The sequence below is a fragment of the Erithacus rubecula genome (genome assembly GCF_903797595.1).
Source record: "Erithacus rubecula genome assembly, chromosome: 12".
Classification (NCBI taxonomy): Eukaryota; Metazoa; Chordata; class Aves; order Passeriformes; family Muscicapidae; genus Erithacus; species Erithacus rubecula.
The window spans coordinates 15,704,768-15,730,618 of record NC_136664.1 but is presented as its reverse complement, the minus strand read 5'-3'; the positions used below and the strand labels follow the sequence as shown (position 1 = coordinate 15,730,618).

General features: G+C 42.3%; 1 protein-coding gene across 1 annotated transcript; it reads left to right on the top strand.

Moving 5' to 3' along the window:
• Positions 1–11,439: 11,439 nt before the first annotated feature.
• On the top strand, positions 11,440–16,680 carry LOC306807021 (C-type lectin domain family 3 member A-like). The gene is given in 5 exon segments (XM_079316228.1): positions 11,440–11,667; positions 13,318–13,398; positions 16,118–16,167; positions 16,169–16,213; positions 16,215–16,680. Coding segments are annotated over 5 exon segments (588 nt in total). The 5' UTR covers positions 11,440–11,552; the 3' UTR covers positions 16,512–16,680.
• The last annotated feature ends 9,171 nt before the right edge of the window (positions 16,681–25,851 follow it).

Here is a 25,851-nt window from a genome sequence, read left to right as displayed (position 1 = left end):
AGGCAGACTCAAGGAGTGGCCATGTAAAACAGTTCTTGGAATATGGAAAATAAAAGTTTGAAAATGCCTGATAGGTCTATAAATATTCAATGGGCTGATGAATTTAAGGGATGCCTCCAAAACAAGCACCCAGCCATTATAACCTTTTGCTTTAATGTTTGTCTCTTACTGTCTTTTATTAAACTTTTTTAAATCTGCCAGGAAAGTGAACCTCGTTTTTCACATGAGGAGGAGTTAGAGGATGAATGTAAAGGAAAAAATGGATTGTGTTATTTGTGCCCAAGAGTGACAAGTGAGGAGGATTTGAAGCATGTTTTCTGTTGATTTATGTGTGTGCTTGGAGGGGGTCCCAGCCTTTCTCTGAAGGGGTTCCACAATCCCTGAAATACTAAGTCATCATGGTCATTTTCTGGTTGCACTTCAGGAAAATTATTTTTTTACCTTCTGAAGAGAATGAGTCACATCCACTTTCATTCCCCCTCAGAGAGTGACACTAAACTCGAGATGGACTTAACACACACATGGATTAACCCTTCACATATGGAAACCTTTCTTCTCATTTGTTGGAACTGCAGGCAATTTGGGCAAGATAAGGGAAAAAAGGGAAGGAACAAGCATTGACAGCCCTCAAAGTGATTGTCCTGCCTCTTAAAAACTCCTACACCTGCCTTCCTGTAAGATCAGCTTTCATTTAAGAAGGAACAGATTGCACAGTTGGTTAAAGCTTTAAAACTGTCTCAAATGAAATATAATCTAACAAATCAAAGGAAGTCTCTTTCAGCTTCTGAAGCCTCATGATGTTTAATGCTTGATACAGATACCACCATTCAAACTGGGCAGCCAGGGATTAAATGGGATTCAATTAAGTGATGCCACTGGCACGTTAGTTTAGGACCAGCAGCTCCCAGATACTGAAAAGAGGATGGAGTCTGTGACTGAGGGAGGGCTGCAGGGCTGGGGACTTGCTTCTTTTCCTTCAGAGATTGGGAGGGCTTTGATCTGTCTGGAAGAAGTTTGGTTTTTTTTTTCCTTTGCACAGAGACCAGGCTGAGATGTTACAATTAGCCCAAAACAGTGGGAAAATACTGAAGGAAAACCTGTTTTACAGTGAGTGCTGAGGGGTTGGGGAGTAGAAGGTGAGCATTTCTCTGGGGCAGGTTTCCTCTTAGAGCCACAGGGGTGAAGCACCTGGGTCTCCTATGCCCACAGCTCCTGCACTCTGCCCCTCCTGCCCAGCCCAGGAGCTCTGCTGGAAGCACCTCTGCCTTTGCCTCTGACAGAGCTGGCAATGTGCTACCTTCTGCCAGACACTGCCTGTCCCTGCCAAACATCATCTCCCTGACAAGCTGCAGTACAAACTCTGCTGTGCTGTCTGCTGGGTAATCTGTGCAAATGTGTTTCCTCCATGAGTGCTGGGGCTCACTGTGTCATGCAGCAGGACATGCTGCAGCATCTTCCTGCTCTGGAAGAACACAGTGAGATGCAGAGATGCTGCATGCATCACCTGTGATAAGGATTTCTCTCCTTGGGCTGCCCAGGTGATAAGCTTATAACCAAACATTTGTAAAGGCTGGTGTGCCAAGTTTGCTGAGCAGTGACTGGTGTGTCTTCTCTTGTGACAGGTATTCTGTGGCCTGGAGCCCTGTTAGACCAGTGATGTTTTCCAGAGGTTTCTAGGAGAAAACAATTCTCTTGTTGCTAACACAGAATGGAGATGATGATGACAGTGAAATATTTTTCTAAGTCATTTTGATTTGGCAGATTATTTTTCTCTTTCTCAGCTGCTATATGTTTTCTTTCTAGTGTCTGCATTTCATATTAGAAATATTTTCCCATTGTAAAAAAAAAATCAAGTATCCTGTAACTTGCCATGTATCTCTTTGCTTGTACAAAAGCATCCCTTTGAGTTTCTGAACCATTTCTTCTGTAGAAAGGAAAAACTAAATTATTTTTCTAATGCCATAGTACTGCCATTTAGTTTAAGGACTTATGGTTCTTTGGCATTTAATTCTCCATTTACCAAAGGAATCCTAATTAACAGCAGCTGAGCTGGAAGCTTTGCCTGCATGGCTCACAGCTGTCTCAAATCATACCTGCTCCAAAGCAATGGAGATGCACAGAATCATGTTCTGAATGCCCTCTGCTAGGGCCCAGTCAGGAAAGCTTCATAAAAATATGGGGGGTTTAAATAATAATCTAAATTTTCCTTGCTTTCCCATCAGATAACTCAGAGCATGAGCTGACACTGAATGTGGCCATTAAAAGAATTTTCTGTTATTTTCTTGATCATTCTCTCCATGGTCACCTGAATTATCACCTCTGGTGAGGGCATCCCAAGGAAAGGGTGACCTCCAAAGCCAGCAAGTGCTTGGATTCATCCCCTGGTGAGCAGAGCTGAGTTTGCTCCACCTGAGGATCCGCTGGGATTTTGCAGAAAGGGCTGTAAAAACAAGTGCCATCAGTGCAGTCTGATTGCCAAGGGATGCTGAACACACAGAGCAGGGGTGTGTTTGTGCAGGGTGGCACCAGAGAGGGCACTGCCAGGCTCAGCACAGGCACAGGGCAGATGTACAGAGAGAATTCTCTTCAAGGTCTCACTTGAGTGATTGATCTGGAGCCCCTGACCCAAATGTGCTGGGTGCCACTGGCTGTCCTTGCCAGTTCTCACCATCCACATATCAAAGGTCTCAGTTTCAATGCTGTATTTCTTGCAGCACATTCCCTGAGGTTGTAGTTAACTTCACAGAGCATACATAATATGATTCATATGAGATCTTTGATCTGTGTTTTGTTCAACACGTCAGTGGTGGATAAAGTCATTACAGTGTTCTGTTCACTAATCAACCAGCAAAACAGGAAAATAAAAGGGTAATTGTTGCAAGCTCTCTTCCCTGTTTACATTAGGTTGGCAAGCTACTCAAACTGGAACCTCACAGGTTTCATCCCACTGGCTTTGATAGGGACAGCATCAAGCTGATTAGTCCTCTAAAGGAATCCAGTCATAGATAGAGCATTAAAAATTCAGCAAGTAATATTTATGTCCCTGTTATAGCTTATTTGGTGGGGGAAATCCCCACAGGATTCTTTTTTAAATCCTTGCTCAACTCTCCATGTTAAAATACACACTGGTAAACCAAATTATCTTTTTTGGGATAGTATAAACCAGCATTGGTTTTTTTGAGCCACTGGTGCAAGTAAATTATCTAAAATGGAAAATCCTTAAAACCCTTTCCATCAGAGGACCTGAGCTGTGGATTTGTGCTGTGGGATGGACCAGCTGGGGATGTAACTTGTCACTTTGTTATGTGTGATATTTATTCCATGCAGAGCCCATAGTATTATTTTAGGAAACATTATTGACAAAAGCAGGACAAACTATCCCAAATTCCATAGGACATTTTTACAACATTGAAACCCCACCTGTACAGACATAATTGACCTGATGGGTGTCTGCAGCTGCTCTTCCAAGAGTAGAAACATCTAGAAAATGCATAATCAGCCAGAGCCTGATACTTTACTGTGTAACACTGGTGTGAGGCTGTACAACAAAGGGGATCAACCCTGAGCATTAAACAGGCAGAGGAGACCCTGTTCTTTTCTCTTTTAGCTTGTTGGATAAGCAATATAAAATCTGAGCTGTCCTGATCATTCCTAGGGCACTGAAGACATCTGCTGGAAATGGGAATAAACTGCAGTAAGAATGTGCTTGACAGAATGAATAAGGAACATTTCTGAGAAGTTTATATTTACTCTGTGCCTAAATTGCTCAGCAAATGCTACAATATTTTTCATTTGAAAGTATTATTTGAACATAATTGAATAAATAGCCTGTTAATTCCTGCTGTTCTTGTTGCCACTGAGGAACATTTCAGTTTCTAAAGCCTGCAAGTCTGAATGCAGTCTCTGAATTCCCCTCACCCCTGATATGTGAAGTCATGCCACAGACATATATAGAGAAAATTGGCATCATGTGCTGGATTGAGGTCCAGGCCAGGTTTCCAGCTTTAAATGGATGTAAGCTGTTTGTAGCTGGATACAGAAGACCACACAAATCTCTTTCCATCTTTACATACAAACCTTGATCACAAACCAATTTCATGCAAATCCTGTTGTGACTCCAGGTACTCTTGAAAGAGCTTTCCAGAAAACTGTACAATCTGTCAGGGAGTGTGGCCCTGCCTCCTGCACATCCCCAGCTGGTCCATCCACAGCACAAACCCAGCTCAGGGGCTCTGCCTGCACCTGGCTCAGGGACTGTGGCACAGGGAGGGGATGTGCCCTGGGCTGGGAACACCTGGGAGATGGGCAGGGATCCAGGAGGGTGACATGAGGGTCACACATAGCCTCTTTTTCACCCCCCAACTCTACCACAGGAATCTAACTTTTCAGGAAGAAAAGAAGGAAAGGAGAAGTGGGGATTTGTATCCTGCTTTTCATGACCAACAGGCACTTTCAGGTAATGTTACAGCATTAATTCTATTCTATTCTATTCTATTCTATTCTATTCTATTCTATTCTATTCTATTCTATTCTATTCTATTCTATTCTATTCTATTCTATTCTATTCTATTCTATTCTATTCTGCTATGTCCAGACCCATAATCCCTTTTTGTGAAATCTCCCTAAAATCCAGATGTGTGCACCTTCTCAGATATAACTGCAGCCACCGTCTTGCCAATTCCTTCAGCTTTTCATTTAAACACTCCAGGGTTCTCCCAAACATGTAGGGCAGGGTTTGGAACATCCTGCAATTTCTGGAATGGACTAATCCTACTCATTAAATACTGCCAGCACCTCAACCAGGGTCTTAGGCTGCACCAGTGACTGCATTTGATACAGACATTAACAAGCTGGCTTTGTGCTGGATAGCTCAAGTGCTATCAGCAAACAAGCTACAGAACACAGCACAAAAGACACATAAATATCTGCTTTACCCATCTGAACTGGTGGACTCACTTTTCTGGCTTCAGCACCCACCCCTGCAGGGTTCCAGATCCCTAAGGACAGCAGCTCACAGGGCAGGAGGATGCTGTGCTGACTTCTCATGGTTTTCTGCCCACACTAGAATTCTGCAGGAAAAACCAACTGAGACTTTTTAAAGTCCTCACAGATTTCTGTGTTGTGTTCAGTAAAATACTAGGAGCAGCTTTTGAAAGGACATTCAACAGTAACAGCACATCTGTGTGTGCTCAAACAGAGCTTGGAGGGTAGGAGAGCTGGATGAGAGGGGAAGCTACACTTGGGATCTTCCCCAATGGGCATCTCCTAGAGACAATGCTATTTCTGAGTGGACTTTATGTACTGTGCCAGTAGTGAAAATTACACCTGTACAGGTCAGTGTTTCTTTTCCATCTCAGCATCCTTGTGTGAGCATGGTCCAGCTGCTGATGTGTGCTTTTCACTTCATCCCAGCACGTGGGCAGGGACATGCCCAGAGCAGGAAGGAAGGACTTGGTGCAGGATTTGTCCTTCCCCAGCCTCCAGCAAGCCAGGGCTAATTCCCACTGTTGGGTTTGCCTACAGAGACAAGCAGACATCTCCCAGCCAGTTACATTTATGCATTATTTTTCCTTCCTGACTAGGCTGTTAAAAGCTCTGTTTATATTTTAAAGAATGGTGGTTTATTTGGGCTACATCCCAAGTTTTCCAAGCCTGGGGCCTGGCACAGGAGCTGATTATGCCTGTGCATGGGGACAGTGCTGCTCCTAAAACACAGTGAAGTAGGGTCAGCTGCTTGCAGATCCTGTGACTCAAATTTTGGTTTGGCCAAGCAGAAAGCCTCAGCCCTTGAGCAGAACTTCCAAGTCCTTGGTGAAGTGCAGCCACCAAAGGTAGACATGATCACATTGCTGACAAGTCTGAATTTCCATCCTGATGATGAAAATCCAACAACATCTATACACCCCAAAATATAATCCCTGCTCTGCCTGGTCCTTCTGGCAGTGCAGAGCTGCACTGGTGGAAACCTGCTGTGAACCTGTGGCTGTCTGGAGAGTTTCAAGTACTTAAATCAAGGCTTTGTCCAAATCAGTTTGTCTGACACACATAAGGATGAGCAGAACCTGCTGAGATCATGTTAATATGAGGCTGGAAAACCTCATATTAGGGCAGCTATGATGATCAAAACCCAAATATTTAAAGGGAGAAGTTAATTACTCAGGATGTCTTCAGGTCATTTCCAGGAAGGTAAAAAGGAAGCAAATATTACAGGAGAAAAACAAGCACAACAGGTAATTTGTGTTTACAAAAGAGAAAGAGATACATTCTCATACACATTCCCAGGGCTAAAAGACATGAGCTGCTGCCAGGAGTTTCCAACATGGAAACTTTGCCAAGCCCACAGGAGTAGCATTTTAAAAGACCCCATTCAGCTCTTCTATTTGCACCTGGACTGCAAAGAAACTGATTTAATTTTTCTCCTAGACTCCCTTATCTTTAGAGTTGCCAGAGTCAGCTGATCTGTAAAAGGTCCCTTTTTTGAGAGGGATTGTGGTTTGCTCTCTGTGCACATTTCACATATCCAGCAAAGCATTTATCTCTACATAAACACCTATTCCTTTGGGGTCCTTCATGACTGAAAAAACAGGCAAAGGCAGGCAGAAAAGCACTGTGCACCTTCTTATAATTATAGCTAAAGACCTGAACAAAAAATGATTTGGCAACTCTGCCATTTCTTTGAGATACCTGAACACAGAAAGGACCTGGGTCAGTGCAGAGTGCATTGGACAGGAAACCAAAAGAGGAGCTCAGTGGCTTTCCTCACCTTGCTTGGTGTAAATTTGGTGAATCTCTTCTGTATTCTGAGTCTCTCTGGCTTGGATCAGCTGTGTTTTCTCTGCCTTACAACTTAAGATCCATATCCAGTGCCATTGCAAGGGAATGACAGGAACACAGGTGAGATGATTTGGTCACATAGACACGATGATGCTATTTGTCTCACATATGTGTGATAGATGTAAGACAAGCCTTTCTGTTGCATTTTGCAAATCGTTTCCCCTTCTCTCTGCTTGCTGAGACCCAGCTGTGAGATGCTTTGTGACAAAGATCCCACAATAAGAGATACAAAAAGCACTTATTCCAGAAACTCAAAATACTGTCTTGATTAATCTTTTCAGTTCACATACACTATTATATCTCAATTTTATTTTTTTTTAAAGCTTGTATTTACAGCATGGGAATTGAAAAGCACTGGACCTGTAGGTAATAATAGCTCAGTTTGAACCTGGAAAATACCACTCTGAGAAGCAGATTTATTGATCAGTCAGTAAGAGACCACAGTGCCAAGGCATGTGCCTAGGAGAGCAGACCCACATATCTAAAGAAGACATGAATGTTCTCATTTGAAAATTCACTGAGACTCAGTGCAGATCACTGGTGGGCACCCTGGTTCTGCAATAAACCTGGAACCACCTTTAATTCTACTAGACAGAGCAGATCACTTGTACCCAGCAAATTTCATTTCAAAACACCAAATTAGCATGACAGGAAAAAACTCAAACCAATGGCAAAACCTCAAAATATCATTAATAATTTTCACAAAACCTCACATACCATAAGGCTAGCCCTTCTCTTTTCTAAACACAGTTTGTTTGTACAAATTTCCCCAAAATAACTTCGGTGCTGGGATGTCAGCCATGATCCTACCTCATACTTCTTAGGACTGAGATCAAATCCTTAAGAAAGCCTTTGCAAGATTCTTCAAGGCCAAAGAAATCAAGCATACAGTAATTTTCCAATAATCCTTGACTAGGAGAGTTTGTCAAAATTTACTACATTAAATTGAAACAAATAAAAATCAACCAGTGGGTCCTATTTACCCGACACTGTGATAAAAACTGATGTATTGGAGGTGATAAGGCTTTAACTAACCTTTGTGTTAAACCTTTTACTAATCTTTCTGTTATCTACTTATATTGACCATCCTGGCTCTTCACACTGCCTCACTTACAATTCCTCAGCCTGGCGCAACTCTGATAGTTTTAATTTTTTATTTATACTCTCAGTAGAAGGGGCAAATAATTACGCACCTACTCACCAAATAAAATGTCTTTATTTTCCAAAAGTTGAGCTGAATTTTCTAGAACTCAAATGCTGCAAGAAGAATAGAATTGCTCTGATTCCAGCAGACACATCCCATCCATCTGCCATTTGGTCAAACATCCCACAGCACAATTAGCTCTGGAGCACAAGGGGTCAGAAAACACAGACAATCTACTGACAACATGTGAGCAGTTCACTTCCCAACAGCACTAAATCTTTTTAAAGCTATTTTTCAGAAATGCTGTTGTACATCTGCAGCCAGACCTATTTCAGGAGCTCAGCATCCAGTCCTCATCTCACACTGGCTTCTCATACTCTGTGCACCATTGCATGTTCTTTCCATAAACCCAGGGATGGCTGAGAATGGAGAGGAAAAAACAGCTGTATGAAGATTTTCCTGAGTTTCCAGTTTACAGGAGCATATAAAGGTAGAATTGTCTCTGAAGGTAACAGAGTTTTTACCTTGAAGAGGCTCTGTGGAGAAACTGAAAAAAGCCTTTAACCAAAGGATGTTTATCCTCTGAATAGTCTGGTTGTCTGAAAGCAAATGGAATGAGGTGGGGAGATGGGAGCCAAAACCCCAGGTGCCACTGGAGCACAGCAACTCTGGCTCTTGCAAGATGTTTCTTATCAGACAGGGCACTTCAAGAGTACCTCAAAGTGAGCTAAGCACTTCAAGAGAAACCACAATTCTGTCACCATGCACAAGTCCTACTGCAGTGATGTAAATAAAAAAAACACAATCCCATCCTAGTCTGGATGCAGCTCTAAAGCAATATTTATATTTATATTATTTATATTCTGATAAGGACAGTGGAATAATTTGCTTCAGGAAAAAAAACATCTATTTATGTATCATTATACTGGGCTATATTATATTAGTGTAACTAAGCCAGTAAAATAAAAATTCCATCTCTAAATGACATTATAATGCTGATCTCATGCCCATACATAGCCCAGGTACTCACTTCTGGGAGCCTCCTGTGTGGCTCCATTTCCTGCTTGCTCACAGTAGCACTGTGAGGTTACATCTTCCCAGCAATATATTTTGGCTGCTCTCTGACTCTCCTGCCCATTCACCTCACCCAAGAAGTTAAACCTGCTTTCCCAGGTGCTATAGGTTAGTCATAAACATGGAAACTGTTTCTTGGGTACTCCACAGGAATTCTAGCCTCTATATCCCTGTGGTCTATCCCAGCAGCTGCAAGGGCAGCTTTGTGATTCACTTTTTTTTAGGAGTGAAGCCCAGCTGAGCTACTTGCAGACTGGCAAAATGGTCAGAGAAATACTTAATGAGGGGGATTAAGCTTTAAAAACAGAATTTCAACTCTGTTCTTGAAAGGACATTGCATGGCATACTGCAAAAAGCAGTTTTTCACTCAGGCTCTTGGCCAAGAACTGTCAGAATACCAAATCCATGTTTTCTTTATCCCTCTGTCTCTAGCGACTGGTGTGCTGCCCCAGTAGAGTACAAATCTTTCTCTGTCAGACCCATTTCACAGAATAAAAGGAGCCTGTGTTAGCAAGCTCAGGTTCCTTGGGGCAGGAACAAATCCATTCTGGTACTGAGACCTTGAACACACACACTAAAAGTCCTGTTGACCCAGCTACTGGTCCAGCCTCTCCCAAAGCCTGTGGGACAGTTAAGCCCCACATGAAACAGCTCCAGGGGTTTGCAGCTCCCTTATCAAGGCCACCTGAAATTAGCACAGTTTAATTCGTCAGGCTGAAAGCTGCAGTGGTTCAGGACCAGCTTCATGTGCAATTCCACAAGATCTGAGAAGACACCAAGTGAAAAACTAACTGGAGGCAGTTATTGATTCAGCCATCTGCCCTTAATTAACTTATATTGATGCCTCAATACCAGTGGAATAAAGTATGGATCAAGCCTGAACTTAGGGCTTGTTCTAAAGGACAGATTAAATCTTGAACTAGACCCTTGTAAAGCTCTTTATTTTCCTCTCTGCCAGCTCACATTTCAGTTCTGGTGTGCTAGCTGGAATGCCAACCCTTTCCACATCTACCATGGACTGAAATCTGCAGCTGTGTGAGATGTTTTGGGTAGTTCTGGTGGGGTGAGACCCACAACAGCCATCTCTGGTGTGCTGTGTTCCAAAACAGCTCTGAGGACTGAGCAATGTTGATCCAGAAGTTTCCCTACACAATGTATGTTAATACTTCAATATTTTGGAGCAGGACCACTGGAACTAAGTTTGATCATATCAGGATGCTTCTATGGAAAGTTTCTTATCTAATGGTTAAGAGATGTTCACTAGTTACAGACCATGAGAATACAGGAAGTTGTTTAAAGGTGTCTAGGACAGACAGGGCAGGTGTGGTTTGCACTGGAAAAAGCCAGTAAGTATTCATGCAGTAACCAGCACACTCCTAAATCCCAGCTTTCTTTTAATAAAGTAGTAAGACCTTTGATCTTACAGTCCTGATTTTAAAAATTCAGCAATGTGAGGAGAATGTCATCAAGGCAGAGATGCAAAGGGATGTCAGGAAAAACAGCTCTGAAGGACATGAACTGCACCAGCCAGCACCCAGCAACAGCTTTGGCGTCCACATTTTAATCAAATCCTCTTTTAATGGGGGGGGGAAAAAAATGAAAAAAGAAAAAGCGTGATGGATGGGCATATTTTTGTGACAATTTAATTTGTTCACCAAAATCAGGGAGAGCTTCTACTTCATATAGCAATCTCAATTAAAACGAGCCTCACAGAAATCCACAGATCCCAAGGGCAAATGAAAGAGACTCAAACTCAGAGAGTTCTCCAGACTCCAGGGAGATACTGTCCTGCTTCAAGCACCTATTCTTCCTCTGACTCTACAATCAGAGCTTGGGAACCTTTGGGAGAGCATAGCTACCTTTTGTTCCTCTGACTAGACCCTGCTGGTTGCTGTTCTCACCCAGAAATGCAGTCGTATCTATCAGGCATTTATTAACACTTCATAAAGCAATAAATGCACCCTCACATAATGTGATTTTGATGTATTTATCCTCTGTGTGGGTCTCTGGTTGCAGCGTTTGCATTCATTGAGGGACAAACATCCTGGTTTTGTTTCAGTGGACAGTGATGGCCACTATTGTGACTCAACCAGCCTGGGGCAGAGCTGTGCTGGGTGAGTCTCTGACACTTGTGGAAATCTTCTGGCTGCCCCTCCTCGAGGCTGGCAGAGCACAAGCACCCGTCTGCTTTTCCAGAGGTTTTGGCTCCAGTGGGAAAACAGGAGGTGCAGTGCTTACGGGTGAGGCAGTCAGTGCAGTGTGCAGGGCTGGTACAGCTGAGCTCAGAATGGAAAGTTTCAGATGGGCTGTGAGAACAAGGGGGTGTCTTATGCTACAGCCACCTAAAGCATCAAACACATTTCGTAAGCAAGGAGTGCAGACAAGCCTGCCTTATAAAGCTGAGCTCAGGCAGTCCCTGCTGAGATGGGTCTGGGTCACCTCTCTCAGAGCTGCTAAAGGGACCCTCTGCAAGCTCCTTCTTAAGGTCTTTCAAAGAGACATGGCACAAACTGGACTCAGGATTTTTCTACTCATAAGCTTATTACTGCTGGATCAGACCTTGAGCCAGGCTTCCAAACTCAAAGCCAGGAAGCACAGCAAACGCAGAGTGAAAGGTACTGGGTCTGAACTGGGAGGAGGGATAGAAGCCTATGGACTATGCAAAGTACTGTGTACTTTAAACAGCATTGCATGAACCAGAAACTAACATTACACAAATGTTTGTTTATTGAGTCTATATTATATCTGTCTTTTAAACATTTTTATGTGAGTTAGCAAAGCCACAAATAAGGTGACAGAATGAATTATGGAAATAGAGCTGTATAGCAGCTGCAAATGTATCACTCTGTTCTGGCTGTTCACCTCTGTCAACATTATTCAGAACTCACAGGTACAGCTGAGAGAAAACTCTGGCTAATCATTCTTAGTTATGTAGCTATATTGACTAAGATCAGAAAAATGGAAATTTATGAATATGGGGGACACAAGCAGAGGTATTCAGGCTCCAAGGATTATTGTTCAAATTTTTGTTCCATTTTGTAATTTTAACAGAGTGCCTGTCTACTCTTTGTGGAATATTATTCCACTTGCATGAAAAGTACTGTGAAATGGCAAGTCAAACTAATTAGCAGGTCAACATCAAAGAATTAGCAGGAGAAAATAAGGCATCAGTCCCACAGCAAAGCTAACAGAGTAAATAAAAAATCACAGAATGTTGTTTAGAAATGTCTGTGTATTAATTTAAAGACTTATTTCTAATAAAAGTGCATATGATGAAGGCTCACTAATGGCAAATATTTGAACTCCTCGTTAATTAAAAACCTGTGGCTTTGATAAAGCCATTGTACCAGAAGATGGAGCTGCTCTGAAGCCTCACAGCTGTAGACACTTCCTTCTCCTTTGGGATCTGTAGGGTTTTTAGCTTAGGGGTCCTAAGGACAGGCTGCTTATACATTTTTTGTGCCAGCACAGAGAAGCACTGATTTGAGAACAGAGAATTCTGCCTTGGGGAAGCAGGCAGACTTGAAAGACACCATAATGATTAAAAAATAATAAATTGAAAAGACACAAAAATGGAGTTTTGTGCAAATTAGCTCCTTTTCTTGTCCCATCATATTCTTGGTGCTTTTTCAAGTGCTACAAAATGCCAATTCAGTGATTTTGTGTGACTCAAGTCCCCAGGCCCTCTGTTTTGAGGGACAGAGGAAGGCTAATCCTGGGAAGTAGAGTTTGCACCTCAGCAATCACATCTGCAACATTCAGACTGTCAGGTTGGGTCTAATTTGTTGTTCCTTCCTATTCTAAAACAAGAGTTGTGTGAAACTTTCATGCTCACAGAAATAACATTCCTTTGAAGAAACACAACTTGTGTCCTGCTATTATTTGTGTATCATATCCATACTCCAGAGTGTACAGGTTCAAAAGAAAAAGGAACCTTTTCTGTAAATTAGATACCAGCTTGCTAAAAAATGATTAGCTGAACAATCCATGATTTTCAAAGTTTTTAGGGCAATATCTATGATAAAATAAGAGAAAGAAAGAAAGGTAAAGCTGGGTTCCTCGTATTTTTATAGGAATCCTTGAGGAATGTTTTCATTAAATCTTTAAAAAGGATCAAAATGCATCTCAGCAATGCAGCAACCCATGATATTTTGAAACAGCTTTGAACATATAATTTTAATTTAATTTGTTTGTTTGTTTGTTTGTTTGTTTGGTTTTTTACTGTGTGCATATCTGTTAATTTCTGGATATTCTTTCTGTGTAAGAAAAAGATGACCTGAAGAGCCAGATTGACAAACTGTGGCGAGAAATAAATGCTCTGAAGGAAATACAAGCACTCCAGACAGGTAAAGCAGCTTATGCTGGTCAGTGGTTCCCAAAAGTTCTCACTGCCTCTCTTCTTCACTCCCATCTCTCTCTTTAATGGGATTTTATGACTGAGGAGTACAGCTCCATAAAACCACAGTGTGCCACAGCTTTAGCAGACAGACAAGTGTTGAAGGAACCATTCAAGTGAAATCAGGTCTCAGCTAATGGGGAATGAGTGGTGATTCTCCATGACAGCAAGAACTACTTTTATCTTTGCTATGCACAACTTCAAGCTCTGACTTTTGTATCATCAAAGTTTTGTATCATCAGCACAAGGAGAGTTCCTGGGTCTGAGAGTTTAGGTGATCAGCAAGTTAAGTGCCCAGCCTTGATATGAACATATATTCAAATGTGAATGTTGTCATAAAACTTCAAAGTCATATTCACTGTGAGTTCATAAATATTCTGGACCAACCTGCAGAGTCCTTTAAGTATTTAAATAACCAGATGGAAATTTCCAAACAAAATAAGAAGGGTAAATACACATACAGCTACTAAACAGTTGTGCTTTTTAACAGCTGTTGACACAAAACCTGGCATTTAAACATGTAGGAGAGGACATTACAGAGGAAATTACATCATTCTCGTGAAACAGAACATATTTTCCTTAGGGATGGTAATATCTGGGTTGTTCAGTTTTATGTCTTGGGTTACATGGACCTTTTTGGGCTTTACAAAATATTTTTATTTCAAATGTCTTAAAAGAGGGCTTTAGAAGTTTCTTAAAAGAGAGAGCCTGTGCTAGACAAGTAACTCTTGTTTAAAAGTAATTCTTGTGTTGCTTCCAGAAGGAGCTTGAGAAGAAGAATGCAGTGGCTTAGAAAGGAAACCAGAAATGGGAGACTTTCCTCAAAACTTATTTTGAGCTTTATTCTAAATTTATAACCCACATTGTACAACTGGAATCCAAATTTGGTAAAAAGAAACGTATCACCCCCCTAGCTCTGGCTGTCTTTGTTAATGTTCTCGTAACAGCTAAAAAAAGGAGCTCTATTTTTAGCTTATGGACATTTCCAAGACACACCTTAAAAATCTGATTTCTTCTGCTTAAACTTTCTGGGCCTCTTTTCTACATAGAGTGAAATGTGAAATGCTGCCACACACCAATTTGCAGCACATACTTTCTTCCTAAAGACATCCAGTCCTTATCATTGCTGCAGCATTTCTGAAGTAAAGTCTCTTTGATCTTTCCCATGAATATAAATTTGCTAAAGCATTCCAAATTTAATAAAGAGGTTCATTATTTCTCTTTAGCCATTGGAAGGGTTAAAATTTGAAGGTTAAACCCTAATAGAAAATTATGACTGAAAATGCAGCTAAAGAATGTAGTGAATACTACAACTGGAAATACTAAAAACTTGAGACGTGGGACGTGATCCAAAGTGACTTCCATATCCTGTTGATCAGAGACATAATTATTTTTTATAAGAACAGATGACAAGAATTAAAAACAAATTATAGAAAATATCAGGACAGAAGATGTACATAAGTACAAGATGAGCTTAAGTAATAAATGAAATAATCTGCAAGTAATAACATGAAGGACTCTAAAAATAATTGTCACAGGAGTCTATTCCAAGCCTTTGGGTATCTTCCTCAGATCAGAAGAAACACTTCACCAAGGAGGATTCATCTTGCCATCATTATTTTTCTTGGGAGAATAGTTTTTTTTCACAAATCTGCATTAGGAGAGCTGGAAGGCAAAGTTTAAGGATTCCCTCCTGTGTTCCTGCCCCCACAGACCTCGGGCTGGAACAACCCCAGCAGCAGCTCTGCAAGGCAGTTCCAGTGACAGAGCAGCTGCCAAATGAACCCTCTGGTCCATTTGGACTTTACATCAAGGCTTCCCCAGCAGAAGCAAACTGATTTCTAAATTCAAATGTTTAGAAGACTGGGTCCAGATTTTGTAAGCTCAGTAATAAATGTGTACTATTTTAAAGCACTTAGGGATTTAAGTTATATTACTTCATTTGGATTTAGAGTTTGAAGAGGGAAACTTTGATGGAAAGAAAACAAATTAATGCTAAGGGAGGTGAACATGCAATCTCCTACTGATAGAATCACACTTTTATTAATCACTCAGAGATTTGTATTATGAATTTCAAATCTGTATTTTCCTGGTCAGCAGGACAGATTTAATACAGCACATTTATGTCCTGCCTTTGATTGCTGAAAGCTGAGCTTAGATAAGATGTAAAAATTTATTTTATTTAAGTAATATTAAAATACATTATTAATATTAAAATTTGATATTAATATTATTATTACAATACCATTATTAATATAAATATTAAAAGACATTTACATCTGTCTCCACTATAAAGCCAAATTCAGATTTCCCAATAACAAACTTATATCTGGCAATAAAATAAACATCCACACCTCATCCATTCCATCAGTTTCAAGACTACTGAAATAAGGAAGAAAATGTGTGAAAGCAGGACTGTTTGGTAAAAGGGGCACTGAGAACTGGCCTGGGCTATATTTTAGCAGTCTGTTCCCAAGGGCAAGCTGCACACAGAGTCCTACATGAACTGCAGCACCAGCAGGTAAGTCTGACCTTATTCTGAATTTCAGCCCACTCTGTGGAGTCACAAGCCTTTCACTTGCTGAAGGATTTGCCTGCTCAAGTTTCACTGTGCTTTTGGAAAATTACTCACACTTGTATTGAACGTGCAAACTCCTGTCTGTTCACAGTGTGTCTTCGTGGGACAAAGGCCCACAAGAAGTGCTACCTCATGTCAGAAGGGCAGCAAACATTTCCATGAAGCCAATGAAGACTGCATAAGCAAGGGGGGGGACGTTGGCTATCCCCAGGAACAACGAGGAAACAAACATCCTTCGAGATTACGGCAAGCAAAGCGCGCCCGGCGCGTCCCAGTTCTGGCTGGGTGTCACTGACATGGTGCACGAAGGGAGGTTTGTTGATGTCAGTGGCATGGCTCTGCACTACTTCAACTGGGACCGTGCCCAGCCCAGCGGGGGCAAGAGGGAGAACTGTGTCTCCTTGTCTCAGTCATCCCAAGGCAAGTGGGTGGATGAAGTCTGCCGCACTGCCAAGAGATACGTTTGTGAATTCCTGATCCCATAATTACATTCAAAAAAGAACCGTGGGCATGTTTTGGGTTATCAACACACACTTTTGCTTAGTAACCCCTCCTGCTTAGAGAGTGGTGAGTTCAAACTATCCCTCTCCTGCCTTGAACTCACTCTTTTCTGAAACACAAGTTTTCTCTATTAATTTATTTTCTATTCATATGCTAAAAAGGTTTAGTGAGTACTCTCATTATGCACAGGGGTATATATTATGTTTTGGCCTGCATTGTATCATATTTTTGCATATTACTTCTGCTTGATGTTTGGGTCACTGGATTACACTTCTGTAGCTTAATTAGAAAATACTGCTGCATGGTAATCCTTTCCAATATGAGCAGTAAGGATCCTCTCTGTTCTAAAGTTTAAGAGGGACTTTGGGATTATGTGAGCTCCTGTGAAAAACAGCCATCATCCTTTACAGAATCTAATTGGATTAATTTGTGACCAAGAATTTTATCTATGGGTTAAGAATGCTAAACAAAACAGAAAAATCAGGTATTAGTTATTTAACTACATACAATCCACAGTGATACACTGCTAGAAAAAAGGGGAGCAGCTGTTTTAAAACATCAGTAAGTCTAGACATGCTTGCCTCTAAATGTCTCAATTATGGTTAAATATTAGATGTCATTTGGAACATTCCCACAGAGGAAAGCAGCCTGGGACTAGATCCCACTCTGCTGTGTGCAGCCTTGCTAAGCCTGGTCTCCTGCAGGCTCAGCCAGTCTCTGCCATTCACAGGCAGCTCCTCAAAGCCCGGGGAGGGAGACAGAAGCTCCTTTCTGGCACAGCATTCCCACTCACCCACCTCTCCCATGGGAAGGGAGCACAGCCCAGGGGAACAGGAGAGTGGCCCAGACCATGTGCAAATGTGCCAATTTAACACCTGACATGTCAAAATGAAGGAAAACATGCTGGCTGCTTTTGGCTGCTCTGGACGTTACAACAGATATTTGCCTTCATGTCATAAACAGCAGTTTCTCTCATTTTATTTAAATATTTAAATACATTGCTGCTTGGAGGATACATCATATTTCTTTATCTATTATATATGCAAGATTTAAAATTATGCAATAAATTTGCAATTACTAGTATTTAATTGTTGTAGTATTTTTTGACAGCTTATGCACCCATGTGAAGGCCATTCTTTCCTAGGACTTTCCCTAAGGATTCAAAAAGGGTACTTTTTTTCTACTATTGTATTTACAGACCACAGGACAAAATTTGGATCCCTGCTGTATAATATCTAACGACTGAAGGTATCTGCAATATGTTGTATTTAAATTAATTTTCTGACACTTAAGGTATTTCTAAAATAGCCTGATTCTGAATTCTCTCATTTACTCCTGAGTTGAAATGTAGCAGAAAAAAGGGCTCAAATATATCCCATCTTCTTTCAAAATCTACCAGCATTTGCTAAGGTTGGAGTAAACATTTTTGTTACCTATAATTGTATATGATTTAAAGTCTGTATGGCTTCTTAACCTCTGATATGTCTGAAATAATAGTGTCTCAGCATATCCCTACAGATACTGCCAAACTGAATTCACCACAAATTCCACACCTTGTTTAACTGGAACAGGACTACATTTTCATAGGCTGTTTTGCTGGGGTAACCATTATAAAGAACATGAGCCCCTTCATGGAGGTTCCCTACAAGTGTAAAATGATCACATAAAAATCTCATTGTTAAAAAATACTTTCTGGATTATCCTCTAAGAAAACATTTATCACCTTGAGACTGACAATAAAAACAAGCCTGTGACAGTGGATGGTTCTTGTGGAGAATCCAGCTGAATTCTTGGGATCAGCCCAGATTACATTGCAGAATCCTGGAATTTCTCACCCCAAGAATGGAGCTCTTGAGATAAGAGACAGGTAACAAAGAAAATATCTTCAGCTTTCCTTTCTATCCTCTGGTGTAGAAACACTATGATAAACAGAATACAATGGGCTCATAGAAATTTTATAAGCATATAAACCTCATAATTTTGTCTGCACAACATTATAATTTTATGTATTTAAAAAATAAAATATATTTGCCAATATATGGTAATTAAGTAGCATCCATTGGATCATGCTAATATACCAGGGGTATTAGGAGACTTGATGTAGTCCCTGTCTGCCAGAGACAAGCTTTGCTGCCTTTTTCCAAAATTTTAAATCCAGATTTTTCAGTCTTCATGAGATGCCCTATGAAACTCAATTCTACCAGTGTTAAAATAAAATCAGATGGTTTCTTCAGAAATACAAACTGTACCTGCTCACATGTGTGTATATGCAGCTGATCAGTAATGGTAATTAAACAGACTACAGCCTAAGTCCAGGAGGCACATCTAGGAAGAGTTAATAAAGTTGCTAATAGCACCCTACCTGAGCAGCATACCATAAATCACTGTACCTCAACCTGAACTCTTATGGTTTGCCCAACACCAACAAGTAGGCTGCAAAATGGTCTCTCTCCTTTCAAAAAATCAATCCTGTGCACGTGACCAAACAATCAAGGCAAAATAAAAAGAGACATGTTAGTATGAATAATAAAAATATAGTAAACTCGTATGAGACACATTATGGCAATGAGGTACAAAATGAGGTACAAAATGCTCTATGTTCCACAAGACTAGGTCATCAGCACTTTGCTCAGGATAGTAGGTGGCCCATGATTTTCAGAAAGGTTGAGAAGCACTCTTAAGCCCAACAGAAAAGCTTTTCCTAGCTGTAAGCAATTTATTGGTTGGCTGGTCCATGTAATAACTGTTTACTAAAGAATACATTAAGCACTCTGTGACCTTTAACAAATTATTTATAAGTGCTAATTAATGAAAACCATCCTTTTGTTAGCATGCTGTCAGCATGATTAATCTGTTCTTAGTGCCATGAAAGACAGATGCCCCCAGTAGTCTCATTGGGCTTTCTTGGCAAGTGGGAATAAGCAGGAGTGAATAAACAAAGTTATATAGGAAACACTGATTAGAAGGAAATTATTACCATATGAACTGGGAAATTCTACTAAAATATGGAGGGAAGGTGATCAGAATGGAATGTTCTGGAGACTCTGCCAGTTTTCTTTCCCAGGCATTTGAGTTTGTATGTTGCATTGAAAGAAGAGGGAAAGGCCTTTGGTGGATAGGCAGGGAAATGTCAAGCTTCACTTGAGGTACAGATGTTCTTCATTATGCAGGGTACAAAACCTTGGACAAATAAGCTCATTAGTGGAGCTGGGTGAAGAATGGGTTGTCCAGTTTTATGATGAAACAAAAAAAAAACCCAAAAAAACCCAAAAAACCAAACAAACAAACAAAAAAAAAAAAAAACCAAAAACAAAAAAAACCCCAAAACATAAAATTGATCACAAGTGTCCTCAGCTTCCATGTCAACTGGGCAGTATTAAAAGGTGATTTTGATACCTCTTTTTGTGTGAGACAGTAAACTTTGCTGCAGTTAAGAATCCCTGCTTCTCTTACCAGTGCTTCTTGCCATCCTCTGACTGGCAGAGTATTTACACCCCACAGGAATCTCAACATCCCTCCTGTGTCAGGAAACAGGGCTGCATCTCATTCCTCTGCAACATCAAGACACAGCTAACTCTTACTGAGGAAAAATTGAATAGTGCTTTACCAAGCTCTTCTCCCAAAGGGATGACACTTGATGTTAGGAGCTAATGAATCATGTGAAAGACATTCAGAAATATAATCTTTAGCTGAGAGGGCTAAGATCTGCTTTCTAACACTCTTACGTGCTACATTTGAGTATCCCAACTACTTGCTGAATATCTGTAGCAGAAAATCCCCTTTAGAGGACTGTGAGTAGCTTAGGGCTACAAAAGCGTGTGTTTGAAGATATTTATTAACATACTTTGGGAGTTTCTTGTTACCCTCAAAGATAAGAGTAATTGTGAAGAGTTTTATGAGTTTGATCAAAGAGCAAAAATGCTGGATTCTCTCCAACTATGGAATAGGGAGTCCAGCATAGAAATCTTTGTGCCAAGAAAAGCAGTTTAAAAATTGAGTAATGAGAGCACATTGTTAACCATTACTCTTAAAAGATCTATTTTTCATTTTTAAAGGCTACACAAGAACAGACTATTTTTGGAAGTAACTCTCCCTCCTGTCCCTCTTCAAACCCACAGAATATATATTTATATTCTCATTCAGTAAGGAAAGGTCAACACCTTAAATCAAACATTGTGTGCAGTCAAAGCAAGACTTTCAAGGGAACTCATGACCAGGTTTTAAGGAGTACATTCAGACCTGAGATCCGAGGTCCAACAGTGTTCAACACTCAATAATTGAGCCCTTTTGAAAGTCCAGCTACTTGGTGCCAACATGATATTTTAGCCATTGGAAATTTTTTTTCTCTGATAGAGACATACCAATGCACTGTGTTTTCCAGATCATTATGGACCAGCTGAAATGAAATCCAATGCAGCCATTAATTTGCACTTCCATAATTTTTTTTTTTTTCTTATTAGATCATCTTAAAATTAAATTAGTAGATTAGGCAACTGTGACTGTCGGTTTTTTATTGTTTTTTTGTTGTTGTTGTTACTAAATTATAGAAGCAGTAGATATCAGGAATGTAAATGAGTGCAATGGTAGCCTCTTACTGAGCTCAAACTGATTCTAAGGCAGAACAAGAATTAGTTGGAGGTCCACAAAACAGTCCAGTGAATTGCATGTAACAAGCACGGGGGAAGAATTCCCAGAGTCTTACCAAGGAAACAAAGTTATGACTGCAGATCAGGTGTGATGTGCTTCACTGGAATGACAAAGATTCAGAGAGAGACAGAAAGCAAAGATGAACAGTGATCAGATGAACAGATAAACAGTGATGCAAAGAGAAACAAGAGGGGGTATACAATGACCTGTGATACTTCTTTATACAAATGCATTACTTCAATTATTTGAAAATACAAAGTGGATTCAAATCCATAACAAGTGAAATGTCACTGTGTCAGTCAATTGTTAATAGCAAAATCAGAATCAGGTCAAGATTTTTCAGAGTATTTTAAAATAAGTTTACTGTACTCCATACTGCACTAACTTCTCAGGCTTTAATAAATCTTGTTTTCCTTGACATAATTCAGCAGCCAGCCTGTAGAAAAATAAAAACTCCACTGAAGTATTTTTGTAGAATTTATCAGATATACTGTTTTTCTTTGTAGTAGTAAAGAAAATTCACCACGATGCTACCAATTCACCAGGATATGGATCTGACAAGCACATCCCATGCTCTGTTACCTGATTTTGTCTCAAGACTGCTCCAGCCAGACTTGACAGAGTTTTGTGTTGTCAGTGGGTAGTAAAACCAAACTCTGAATACACAGCTGAGGCTGCTGTGACCCACTGCCCAACTGCAAGCTGCAGTCTTGAAAGCAAATGGCAAGCAGAAAATGGTCTCAGATAAACCCTGACAGCTCTTCTAAATGGCTACAGGAAAACTTGTAGTAGTCTTAAGTCTGGTTGTGTTAATTGGTAACCCTAAGTGCCTTAGGGTGTTTGACAGGAGGGGAGAAATTCTGGTAATATGAAACAAATATGACATTTGTCTTTATTATTTGGTGGGTTTGTAAATGAAATTGTATGGTTTCGTTCCAGAGTATTTTCATATGTACTATCTTTAAAAAGAAATGTGTCATAAAGCAAAGCATTCTGCACTGTAGCTTGGGCACCTGCTGAAGGGATTTTAAAAATCAAAATGGATGAAAATGGTTTGTTAAAGAATTTAAATACAAAGGGCAGAGACAGGGTGCTGTCAGACTGCTTCTAGTCCTCAGGATCCACATTCTCGAATCAATTTCGCCATGAGGCTTCCAAAGTGTCTAAAGTGTTTAAAAAAAAATGGCAAGCAGGCTACAAGAGGATCCAAGAGCCCAGGCTGTGGCAATTCAGTGCTTGCTGGCAGTGAAAGGTGAACTGAGGTGAACCCCAGAAATGTCTGAGACCTTGCCTGCTGCTACAAGAGCTCTACTGCAGAGGCAGGATGGAAAATCAGGGCAGTGGCTCTGAGAGATCAACAGAGACTCCAAAGAGGGTCTGAGGGCATTGAGCTCTGGTCAGAAAAGCTCCATTATCTGCTGAGACAGAGCAGACAGTGAGGTGGGCACTACCCAAGGCACTCCAGAAGTGAAAGACACTATTTCACCTCAGAGCAGGTGAGTCCAGCTCTGCTCAGGCATGCTGGAACACCATCCAGAGATCACAGCGTGCCCAGCACCTCACAGGATGCACTGGCTGCTGCTCCTGCAGGGACAGGCTTTGTCCTGTCCCAAGCCTGCGGCAGGGCAAAGCCAGGGCTTTGCTTCTACTGGGGCAGAGCCTGCTTTAACAGCTTCCAACCCAGAAAAAACCCTCTGCCTTGGCTCAATCACCCAAACCCAGGAACAAACCCCAAAAACAGATGCAGCCCACACCTGGCAGCAACACCCAAACCCAGTAGCACCCCCTAAGCCCAGCAGCACACATCTGACACACACAGAAACACCCCCAAAGCCTGAAGTTTCCCCCCCTAACGGGCAGCGACCACCACACCCAGGCACATCCCAAAACTTGTTGGCAATCTCTAAACTCATCAACACCCCCAAGCCCAGGGACCACCCATAGTCCTGCACATCCAGGAAGAACCACCAGACATCACTGAACCAAGCACCTTCCCTCAGGGCAGAAAGCACCCAAAGCTCACAGCACGGCCCACCAGGCTGAGCTGCGCCATGCCCTCCAGCCAGGACAGGGAAGGCACTGCCAGTTCCAGGGACGAAGAGAATCCACAGGTCCCATGCCCTCAAGGAAGGCAGAGAAGGATGACTGCGAATGAGAGTGGGAGCCCCCAGGGCAGACGAGAAGCCTTTATTGTGCAGGGTGAGAGAGGCCCAGGCGCGGGGCGGGTGTGCAGCCGCTGCTGGGGCGGATGTCCGGACGGCTGTAGGGCTTCTTCTCCCGCCGCTCCTGCCGCAGGAGGTGCCGGGTCCGTATGGGCCCAACGTGGGAGAGCCTCTCCCTCTTCGTGGCCAAGGTGCAAGGGAACCACCCCCAGGCAGGGTGCTGCTGCACCATGGCCAAACAGGGCAGGGCAGGCGAGGGCGTGGAAGGAGCTAGAGGGAGCAGCAGGACACGAGCAGAGCCCCTGCAATGCCCTCCTCCCTCAGCAGCCCTGGGCACGCTCCTTCCTCGGCACCTCCGCAGGTCGCACTGGCACCCAGCCTCCTTTTAACAGCGCCTTGGGTAATGATGTCACGGTGGCTGCTGTGACATCACCATCTGTGTGCACACAACGGCCCCCGTTTGGGACAGGCACCATGGTGACATCTGGCACGGCTTAGTGGGGAGCACAGGGACAGCTCTGGGGGATGTGGGGAGCACTTAGAGGGGGGTTGGGATGTATCAAGCAGAGAACTGGGGACCTCGAACAGGTTGGGGTGTAGTGATTTCTGGAAAATCCACAAACGCCAGAACATTATGTCCAAAAAGGAGACAGAGGAGTCCTTCAACTCTTTCTGCATAAAGGGAGTCTATTGGGGGTTTTCTTTCTCAGGGTTTCAGAGGGCACAACCTATTTTATCCCAAACTCCCAGCAGACACTGCCCTCTTCCTCTCCCCATTGCTGAGGCACTAGGAAGGTGCAGCCTTCCTGAACCACCTACCACACACCTCCCCTTGAACTACTGTTTTACCCCAAAGTTCAAAGTTGAGGCTTCTGCAGACCTCTCATCTGTTTCAGGATCCAAACTGTCAGGGCCTGGTAACAAATCTGCTGCACAAAGTAGACACATTAAAACCCATTTCAAAGACACTAACACCCATACTTGTACTCATCAAATTGTTCGTAAAGACATCGGGAAAGATGTGTGCTATCAGTGACATGCAAGTGTGGCATGGGAGTACGCAGGCAAATGTATTTCGAGTGGCAAGCTCAGCGATCAGCAGCTCTGTGCTGCTGGCTGCTCTCCTGAGCAGCTGTGTCAGGGACTCTGGAGGGTGCCCAGTGGGATGGGACGGGCACTTGGCAGCGCTGTGCTGGCCGAGATGACTCCGCCAGCCGAGGCGGGGCCGTGCGGGCACCCCCGGCCACAAGGGACACCGCGTCCTGCTGCCATGGGCACCGGGCAACGCGAGCGGCGACACGGACACGGGGCTGGAGCAGGGGAGGCTCGGGGAGCGACTGAGATCCCCGCACGGCCCGAGGCCTGCGCGGTGCCGGAGCCGCCAAGAGCCCCGAGCCGAGCCCCGAGCCGAGCCCCGGGCCCGCAGCCGCAGAGGCCGTGCCCCAGAACCAGCAGCCCGAGCCGTGCCGTGCCCCGGGCCCGCAGCCGCAGAGGCCGTGCCCCAGAACCAGCAGCCCGAGCCGTGCCGTGCCCCGGGCCCGCAGCCCTCCCGAAAGCCCCGCCGCCCCGGCTGCAGCACCGGGCAGCACCGCAGGGCGGCAGCACCGCCTTTGCCACATCTGACACTTAGGCCGCAGGAGACTCTAAGAAAAACTCCGAAAAACCGCAGCGAAATCACTTTAATTACCACAGAGGGATCGTTATTGGTTAATGTGCATGTACTAAGGTTATATTTGTGAAACCAAATGGATCTAAGAAGAATATAATAATGTATGCGGGGCTATTTTGAAATCAATTTTTATATGAATATAGTTACATATAAAAATTATAAACTTTAGTTGTTTTTTCCCCCCACCTCTCCCTCCTATTTACTGTCAGGCATTTTGGGGCTATAACCTCCCTTTTCTGACAGACTGTGTAACACCCCTTCCTCTCCCCTCACCTGCCCCTCTGCCCTCTCACTCCATCCCACTGACAGTGGGGTGCCCTCACTGTCCTCATTAGGGAAGGCTTCAAAACACAGGAAAATTATTTCACTGCATTCCTTAGTGCAGGAGAATGTTAAAAGCTCACATATGATCCAAAATGCAACTGTGTTTATTCAAGTCCCCAGGAATGCTCTTCCTCATGAAAACAATGATCAAAAACTGCTTGAGGCCAGAAAAATATTCTTGGACAGACTCCTGGCCTTTTTTACACTGTTCTTTATAGACTGGTGCCTTCAGCTGCTAAGAATGTATGGCAAAACCCACTTTTTGCTTCTACTTCACAAAAGAAACCTTGTTTTTAAACAAAAACTACAGCTTTTGTTACACCTACTTTTTTTGTTACTTACACCTCTTAAATAACCCACTAGAGACTAATCTATCAGAAAAAAGAAAAAAAAAACTAAAAACAAACCAACAAAACACCTTCTATTATATATTTAAATGTTAAGTAAAAGAAGAAAATAAGCAGAGGACAACATCTGCTCTGCAGGTGTTTTTTTTTCAAGTAGGTAATTTCTGTTGTCATC